Source organism: Temnothorax americanus, unplaced genomic scaffold (genome assembly GCF_048541705.1).
Source record: "Temnothorax americanus isolate GAGA-0224 unplaced genomic scaffold, ASM4854170v1 Scaffold157, whole genome shotgun sequence".
Classification (NCBI taxonomy): domain Eukaryota; kingdom Metazoa; phylum Arthropoda; class Insecta; order Hymenoptera; family Formicidae; genus Temnothorax; species Temnothorax americanus.
In genome coordinates this window covers 89,677-100,000 of record NW_027509294.1, presented here as the reverse complement: position 1 = coordinate 100,000, position 10,324 = coordinate 89,677, and the positions used below count along the sequence as shown (strand labels likewise).

Below are 10,324 nucleotides of genomic sequence, written 5' to 3'. Positions count from 1 at the left end.
GGCAGTTCCCGACAGTTCCTCGATAGTTCTTCACCTCGCAGTGAGTATTTACGACAAAGTTACTTTATTGTGTAATTAAGTCTATTGTAAATAAAGTTATATAAATTTTTTTTTGTGGAATGATATTATTACCTACAATAGCCAATGCCCACTGACTCTCGGCGTGATTGCCCAGAAAATCTATGTTTCAAAAGTTAAAAAAAACAAGAAAATAATATATCATACTCCTAGAAGAATACTGTCACAATTTAAAAAATTTGGTTTTGAATTAAGCCGATAAAAAGTGTGTCTAAAATGTTACGCTATAGGCTGCATTCCGATATTTACTGCATACCTAAATATCGGCGCAACTGCATAAATAAAAAATTTTGCAGGGACGATACCTGGAACAGTCTATCATGAACCTGCTAAGTACGAAGACATTTCTGTGCGTTGTAATCAATTTGATAGTGTGTCAATATACTCAAAGTCTGTACATCGTACACGAAAATTCCAGCAATGCTACTTTTCCTGCAGTGAATAATAATGGTAAGCAAAAATAAAATTTTTTAAAAATTTTAGTTAATTTTATCAACATGTACGATTTGATGATTACTTGCTACAAGTTTATATTATTTTTTCTATATCAAATGTAAGTTTTTTTTCTGTAATATAAAATCTGAATAGAGTTGTAGCATCGTAAACTTGCAATTTAATTATTACGATAATGTAATATTTAAATATATAATTCACTTTCAATAAGATTTGTAATTTAATCACGTATAGCTTTCGCACATAGGCTTAGTATTTTCATCGAAATGACAATAAGCGTCTTAAGCCGGTATTCATTGGTTCTTATTTCAAGACCGCTTTAAGTAATGTCTTAAGATGCTAATACGGCTCTGTGATTGGTTTATAACATCTTAAGATTGTACTTATTAAGACGGTCTTAAATATAAAAACCGACTATAAATATCGGCCTTTTTTACTCTTCTCTCTACACTAATATTTTTCTTAAACAATGGATGAAGACTCGAGTAGAATAGTGGGTGGACATAATGCGGAGCTTGGAGACTTTCCGTACGTGGCAATGGTACATCTACTCGTGGGCCCCGGAACAATCAGGCGATCCGACGCCTGCGGCGGCACGGTCTTATCCAGAAGATGGGTTCTCACAGCCGGCCATTGCGTAGTAGACTACCCGCAAAGATTTTTTGTAGTGTTCGGTATCGTCGACAAGTCTAGAATTAGATATAATTTTCTTCAAGACCCCGTTGTGTCGATGATTACGAATCAAACGTTTATACATCCGCAATACTCAATGCACTACAATGATATTGCCTTACTCTACATGCCACAAAATATTCCTTTTTCCAGTAAGTACATTTAAATTTATATTTCTTTTCCTTTTTCTTCTTGCGTTTATTCATATGTCGGCATTATTTAATTATTCTATGAAAAATATGCAGAAAGTTAATAACGATTTCAATAACAAATAATGTTATAAATGTGGAAAAAAGACTCATTAATCAAAAATCGTAATGTGTATCTATGTAGGACTGCAGCAGTACTTTCATTATCTTTGATACGTACTAAAAGAAATACAAACTATTACTAAAAAAAATATTACTATATATATATATATGTATATATATATATATATATATATATATATATATATATATACAGGGTGCCCCACAATTGTTGGTACTTTTTTCATATTTAGATAGAGCGAGCCAAACTGAGTCGGAAAGTCATGTACCATTTTGCAATTTTCGCAATAGTTGACGAGTTATTAATGATTAAAAATCGACGTATTAGCCCGCCCTCCGCCAAATCCAAGCGCGCGGCGAGATGCGGCCGCCCCGCGGTCGGCGCGCGGGCAGTTGTTTACTACAAGCGGCGCGTAACGCCGGGCCCCTGTCCTATAAGCGATGATAGTTTCTCGCCTTTTTTAAATAGAAATAAAATTTTCTAACAACATAGAAAATTTTTTTGTGCGTACGTATGTACATATGTGTGCACATGCATACACCAGGAAAATATCAATTCTACTGCTTAAAAAAGCGATTACTCAATTTACCTTTTTTTTTAGTAAGTAACGGTTGTCTTTAAGCAAGAATATTTTCTTGATAATAGTCTTAAAATGTACAAATTTTAGAAAGAGTCTTTATTATGTACTCGAAAGAAGAATTTATACTCCTTCAAAGAACATAATAAAATTTTATCAAAGAAAAGTCAAAATAATAAATAAAATAATATGAGGACCCTCGAGATTAAAATAGGAGAAGGCTATGAGGGTCAGACGCAGATCACAATGCGTAATATCAGAAATAAGTGATTTATTCGTCGTTTTGATACATTACATCGATCCATACGTTTCGGCTCAGTTTTGAGCCATCTAGGCTTCAGCGGTATAATAGTTACAGAAATTAAGTTACACGTTCTCCGTACCGTATGGTGAGTTTACTGATTCAAAGTATTAGAAACATAGACCAATTGACCCATATCTGTAAATTTGTTCAATTAATGTTGAGATATTAAAAAGATCCCTTAGGAAACTCACCATTTGGTCTAAAAAACGTGGAATACAGAGCCATGTATACATAATGAATACTCTCTGGCTGAGAAGACTTGACGATCTTTATCGACACGACACATGCACAGCAATGATATGAAAGGTCTTGCAAGAAGAGGCATGTCGTAGGTCAACACACCGGCGAGGATTATAACAAAGCACGATTTGACACCGTCTCAAAATGACACGGTTTTCTTGCATCATGCATATGTCACGGTTTTGAGCAAATTGTAATCCATGCTCATGAACTTTGGTCGTTGGCAAATCGGCGTTTTACTATTGGTACATGCAATATTGTGACAGTGTCAAATCGTGCTTTGTTATAATCCTCGCCGGTGTGTTGACCTACGACATGCCTCTTCTTGCAAGACCTTCCATATTATTGTGTGTCGTGTCGACAAGATCGTCAAGTCTTCTCGCAGAGAGTAGATATTCATTATGTACGCATGGCTCTGTATTCCATGTTTTTCAGACCGAATGGTGAGTTTCCTAAAAGATCTTTTTAATATCTCAACATTAATTAAACAAATTTACAGATATGGATCAATTGGTCTATGTTTCTGATACTTTGAATCAGTAAACTCACCATACGGTACGGAGAACGTGTAACTTAACTTCTGTAACTACTGCTGAAGATGGCTTAAAGCTGAGCCGAAACGTACGGATCGATGTAATGTATCAAAACGACGAATAAATCACTTATTTCTGATATTACGCACTGTGATCTGCGTCTGACCCTCATAGCCTTCTCCTATTTTAATCTCGAGGGTCCTCATATTATTTTATTTATTATTTTGACTTTTCTTTGATAAAATTTTATTATGTTCTTTGAAGAAGTATAAATTCTTCTTTCGAGTACATAATAAAGACTCTTTCTAAAATTTGTACATTTTAAGACTAATATCAAGAAAATATTCTTGCTTAAAGACAACCGTTACTTACTAAAAAAAAAGGTAAATTGAGTAATCGCTTTTTTAAGCAGTAGAATTGATATTTTCCTGGTGTATGCATGTGCACACATATGTACATACGTACGCACAAAAAAATTTTCTATGTTGTTAGAAAATTTTATTTCTATTTAAAAAAGGTGAGAAACTATATCATCGCTTAGGACAGGGGCCCGGCGTTACGCGCCGTTCGTGCGTAATCATCGCCGCTTGTAGTAAACAACTGCCCGCGCGCCGACCGCGGGGCGGCCGCATCTCGCCGCGCGCTTGGATTTGGCGGTGGGCGGGCTAATACGTCGATTTTTAATCATTAATAACTCGTCAACTATTGCGAAAATTGTAAAATGGTACATGACTTTTCGACTCAGTTTGGCTCGCTCTATCTAAATATGAAAAAAGTACCAACAATTGTGGGGCACCCTGTATATATATATATATATGTTAGTAATATTTTATATATATATATATATATATATATATATATATCTCACGCGTCAATATATTTATTTTAAGAAACTATTAGTCAAATATAATATTGTTCTATTTTAGAAGCTATTCAGCCAATAAAATTTGCGTGGTATTATGACGAAAGTTTTGCAAAAAGAGATGCTCAAGTGATCAGTTGGAGAAAAGATAATACGGATGGCAAAGGTACGATAAAACTTAAGTACGCCACGGTGCTGATTATAAAAAATAATGTATGCAAACAATCCTGGTCCATCAGCGACAAACACATTTGCACGACCGCAGGATTAGGACAAGATGTTTGTGAGGTAAAAAATAATTACAAAAAATGAAGTTATAGTTTACAATAATATAGTACAAAAATTACAAATACGTAGAGTGCAGTATTATATAATGCGCAATATAAATCATTTTAAATCGTTTTAAAGGAATATTATACTAACGCTGTCCTACTGTAATACCGACATTTTAAAAATACGCATATCTTTTTATTGGTTTTATGGATTTAAAAATCCTTCTCTAAAGAGTTCAAGTATATGCACTAATGCTTTCCACGAAGGTCGATTTTATACCGAGAACGAAAATAATTTCAGAAATGCAGATAATAAGACGTCAACTCGTGATGATAACATTTGTTTCTCATAAAAGTTCTACAATTTGTTGTAACAAAATGAGACCGTCGTGGATTACATCATAAGAAATACCATACCGTTCTCAGAATTAGGCTCATTAGTGAGACCTCTAACAAAGAAGTTATGCGTAGAAAGTTATTATCGCGTGCAATGTAGCTACAATAATCTTATCGATCTTTGTCTATATCCTTGTTGTCTATACAAAGACAGATAAGGATAACGATCGAAATTATCGACATTTTCGGAATTCGGCCTTTGCTTTAGAGAATCCCTTTTCAGCTTTAATAAATAAAATTTAAAAGTATCTCTATTTTCGTAAATTTATTATTTGATATTGTACTTTTAGGGCGTCAGCGGCGGTGGTCCTCTCATCGTAAAAAAAAATGGCCGTGCTTATCAAATCGGTATTGTGAGTTACGGAGACCAAGTTTGTCCTAGCAAAGGACCTTACGTGTTTACTAAGGTTTCTTCATATATAGACTGGATTCACGAAGTTATGATGCAACGTTATAGTGCATAACTGTAATATTATCAATATGATCAGTAAATTAAATGTATCGTGTATATTATATGTCTTATAATACCTATATTGTACATATTATAGTTGTAAAATACATCCGGACTAGAATATAAAAATTATACAAGATAATTATTTTTGCTTAGTCAAATTCTATCGTTCAAATTATTTGGATAATTCGAGTACTATTCTAATTTTGAAATCTGAAAATTGTATTTATAATTTTAATTGACATATAATAATGTTTTTACTATAGAACATATAGAATAAATAATTATAAAATTTCTATAAAAATAATCTCTAATTATATTACATATATGACTTATTTTTGATGATGTTATTTTGACATCATCTTGACTTATGTGTTCTCCTTGAGTTTGCTTTCCGATGTTTCGTTTTTCGCGAAAAAATCTATGACCGTATAATTTACATTATAACAGCGGATTACTATCGAGACCGTTTTTAGTGACGCAAACGATGAGAATCCGATGAGGGATAGGGAGTAAAAAATTGTGAACTCCTAAAACTCCAGATACTTACCTTTTTTAAATGACATTTGACAGTGATATTCGAAATTAGATGCTACAAATCTTCGAATTAAATATTTATTTTTTAATATACTAACAAGTATATATATATATGATTGAGAAATAAAATTATCGATACACACAACTTTACACATATATCTAATAACATTTAAAAATGGCCCCAAAAATTTGTTTCAAGTCTAGTTCACTGCAGTCATTTGAGAAATGTTTATTTTATTTAAGAATAGTATCAAGCAATAAGTAAATTTTATTTATCTCGCGTCTTATACCTTATTTATAACAGAGTAAAGTACACAATTCGAAGAAAGTAGATGAGGTTCAATAATATATCAAGATCGACCAAATAAAAAGAGAATTTTTTTAAAAGTTTACGTAATTATTGTGAGTATTTTAATAGTTGATCTTATTTCCCTTGAAAGATAAGTATGGATTTTCGATCGATAAAGAAATTACTGTGACGGGAGATACAGGAAAGACACTGTGATGCGATGTAAAAATTACTCCAGATACCCGTTCCCGGATTAAAAGTCATCGTCCTCGCACACGTCGAGAAAAACATCGAATGCTTATCGATTGCAAAGCTTCCCGCGGTGAAGACGTACTTGTAAAACATTCTGTCCATACACACAGTTAAAATTACAATAAAATTAAAAGATGAGGGAAAAAGTGCGGTGTATCAGCGACATATTTTCTTGCATAAGATAAATACGCTACCTATCACAGAATTGTGTGTGCCAAACGAGCAAACGCAAGTGCATTCTGAAGGTACTGTGAAGATAGAGTAATAATCGTTCACGTGCTCTCTAAATTGCATAGAGATTTTGCTACCAATATATTAGAGTAATTGCCATGCGATAGTTACTCCAAAAGAGAGGGGGTTGTCACTTTAATTTCTAGTGATATTTTACTCTCCGACTTTTAGAGAATACTTATCTGAGAAATGCGATAACATTGAGAACTCTTAGAATACGATATGATCGTCCACGTGTTTATTTTAGAAATAGGGATAACACTAGAACTCTCTTAGGAGGTATCATTTAGACTAGAGTAAAATTTTCCGGAAAAGTGATAAAACCTTTTTTAAGCCCTATAAAAAGAGAAGTCTCGACGGACTGAAAAGGCAGTTCCTCGACAGTTCATCACATTGCAGTGCGTATTTACGACATAGTTACTTTATTGTGTAAGTATAAATCTATTGTAAATAAAGTCATATAAATTCCTTTTTTGTGGAATGATAATTTTACTTACAGTAGCCAACGCCCACTGACCTTCAACGTAATTCCTCAGAAATTTATGTTTAAAAAGCTAAAAAAACAAGAGAATAATATATCGTACCCCTAGAAGAACTACTGTCACAATTAAAAAAATTTTAATTTTGAATTAAACCCATAAAAAGTATGCCTAAAATGTTACGTACTATAGTGTTACAAGTTTCGAAATCCGAATGAGGCAGAAGTTATTCTTTTAAAATTTTACACCGCAACATTTGGACAATACAACAATAAAAATACCTATTGATAAAGACACGTAATATTGCTTCACTTACAAAAATAATTGAAAATAATGTGCACATGCTAGTGTCTTTCATGCAATAATACAGTACATGTATCTTTAAGCAGTATTTTCCGGAACTTTTACTTCTAATACATCTTGCAAAAACCGTTGTCAAAAGCGTTAATAATCTCGTTAGTTGTCATCATTATTACCTAAATATTGGCGCAACTGCATAAATAAGAAATTTGCAGAAACGATACCTGGAACAGTCTATCATGAACCTGCTAAGTACGAAGACATTTCTGTGCGTTGTAATCAGTTTGATAGTGTGTCAATATACTCAAAGTCAGTACATCGTACACAAAAATTTCAGCAATGCTACTCTTCCTGCGATGAATAATAATGGTAAACAAAAATAAAAATTTTAAAGAATTTTAGTTAATTTTATCAACATGCATATACGATTTGATGATTATTTGCTGCAAGTTTATATTATTTTTTCTATATCAAATGTAAGTTTTTTTTTTAATAAAATCTGAATAGAGTTGTAGCATTGTAAATTTGCAACTTAATGATTACGATAATGTAATATTTAAATAATTCACTTTCAATAAGATTTGTAATCTCACGTACCTATGACTTTCGTACATAGTTCTTATTATTTCCACCGAAATGACAATGAGCGTCTAAGACCGGTAATTCATAGTCGGTTCTTATTTGAAAACCGTCTTAAGTATAACGTCTTAAGATGCTAATATACTGCTCTGTGATTGGTTTATGACATCTTAAGATTAGTACTTAAGACGGTTTTAAATATAAGAACCGACTATGAATATCGGTCTTTGTTAGTCTTCTCTCTACACTGACATTTTTTTTAAACGATGGATGAAGACTCGAATAGAATAGTGGGCAGAGATAATGCAAAGCACGGAGACTTTCCATACGTGGCAATGATACATCAACTCGTGGGCAACGAAAAATCAGGAGTTTCGGTGCCTGCGGTGTGACGGTCTTATCCAGAAGATGGGTTCTCACAGCCAGCCATTATTGCGTAGTAGACTGCCCGCAAAAATTTTTCGTAGTGTTCAATATTATTGAGAAGTTTGGCATGGGACACCTTATTCTTCCAGTTTTCGGTATGTCGATGATTGCGACTTAAGCGTTTGTTGTACATCCGCAATACGCAATGGGCCAGATTGATTTTGTCTTACTCTACATGCCACAAAATATTTCCTTGTCCAGTAAGTACATTTAAATTAATTTTTTTTTCTTTTTGCGCTTATATTTATATGTCGGGATTATTTAATTATTCTATGGAAAATATGCGGAAAGTTAATAACGATTTGAATAATAAATAATTTTATAAATGCATGTGGAAAAGAGACTCCATTAATCAAAAATCGTAATGTATATCTATGTACAGCAGTCCTTTTATCATCTTTGATATGTACTAAAAAAATACCACAAACTATTTCTAAAAAAATATTACTAACGTATATCACGCGTCAATATTTTTATTTTAAGAAACTATTAGTTAAATATAATATTGTCCTATTTTAGAAGCTATTCAGCTAGCCAATAAAATACGCATGATATTATGACGAAAGTTTTGCAAAAAGAGATGCTCAAGTGATCAATTGGAGAAAAGATAATACGGATGCAAAGATGCGATAAAACTTATAAGTACGCCATGGTGCCGATTATAGAAAATAATGTATGTGCAAGCAATCCTGGCTCATCAGCGACAAGCACATTTGCACGACCGCAGGATTGGTACAAGACGCTTGTGAAGTAAAAAATAAACGTCACAAAATTATGTTTCCTTATCAAAAAGAAAAGTCGCGCTTCAAGTGATCTATTACAATTACAAGAAAGAAATGATATCTCTTTAAATTAGAGCGCCAATTACAGAGAGAACATGTATATTGCCTCAAAAAATAATTGTTGCACTACTTTGAAAAATCTTTACATTGTGTCAATTAGAAAAGAATCTATGATAACAATTTTATAAGATTAAAAAATTTTATTTAAATTTAACAAGGGAATACAAGATATTTAAATACAAAGTTTACATGTGTATTTTTTAATGGTCACAAAGAATTACAGAGGTAACAGTACAAAATACAAATATTTTATTAAAATATTTAATCTAACGAGGAAATACAATTTGTATTTAAATATAAATTTTATATATGTATTTTTCAATAGAATAAAATATTTAATCACAAAGAATTACAAAGGTAACAGTACAAAATAAAAATATTTTATTAAAATACATACATTTTTCTTGTAAAAAAACTTGGCGCTGTTAGACCTCGAAATTTTAAATAAATAAGGACAACAGTAAATAAAAATAATTCAGAGAAAAATGCGATGGGAGTAATATTAAATGATTATATCAGCGTGGATGTGGGAGTGAATGATATGGGTGTGCGTGACGACGCGGACGGCGGATAATGCGGCTTATAATTAAGTATAGAATAAATTTATTTATTTATTTAAAATTTCGAGGTCTAACAGCGCCAAGTTTTTTTACAAGAAAAATGTATGTATTTTAATAAAATATTTTTATTTTGTACTGTTACCTTTGTAATTCTTTGTGATTAAATATTTTATTCTATTGAAAAATACATATATAAAATTTATATTTAAATACAAATTGTATTCCCTCGTTGGATTAAATATTTTAATAAAATATTTGTATTTTGTACTGTTACCTCTGTAATTCTTTGTGACCATTAAAAAATACACATGTAAACTTTGTATTTAAATATCTTGTATTCCCTTGTTAAATTTAAATAAAATTTTTTAATCTTATAAAATTGTTATCATACATTCTTTTCTAATTGACACAATGTAAAGATTTTTCAAAGTAGTGCAACAATTATTTTTTGAGGCAATATACATGTTCTCTCTGTAATTAGCGCTCTAATTTAAAGAGATATCATTTCTTTTTTGTAATTGTAATAGATCACTTGAAGCGCGACTTTTCTTTTTGATAAGGAAACATAATTTTGTGACGTGTATCACTTGAGTTATAATTTTTCGGAAATAAAGATACTACTGCTTAGATTTTTTCGAGATTTTTCAAGATATAAAAATCTACCACTTGTTACTTAAGTTTTTTTGAGGTATAATATTACCACTTTCATTTTTTTTTAGGT

General features: G+C 31.8%; 1 protein-coding gene across 2 annotated transcripts in view; it reads left to right on the top strand.

Moving 5' to 3' along the window:
- Positions 1 to 5,295, top strand: part of LOC143895396 (chymotrypsin-1-like) — a 5,881-nt gene extending 586 nt beyond the window's left edge. Inside the window, exons 1-5 of one of the 2 annotated variants that reach the window (XM_077402467.1) lie at positions 1 to 40; positions 375 to 528; positions 1,011 to 1,355; positions 4,054 to 4,277; positions 4,948 to 5,295. The exon at positions 1 to 40 is cut by the window's left edge and continues 586 nt beyond it. In XM_077402467.1, the coding sequence (XP_077258593.1) occupies positions 399 to 528; positions 1,011 to 1,355; positions 4,054 to 4,277; positions 4,948 to 5,121 (873 nt within the window). In that variant the 5' untranslated portion in view covers positions 1 to 40; positions 375 to 398 and the 3' untranslated portion in view covers positions 5,122 to 5,295. Of the gene's footprint in view, positions 41 to 81; positions 529 to 1,010; positions 1,356 to 4,053; positions 4,278 to 4,947 lie in introns of those variants that run through there. The other variant, XM_077402468.1, reaches the window with a different exon arrangement.
- The last annotated feature ends 5,029 nt before the right edge of the window (positions 5,296 to 10,324 follow it).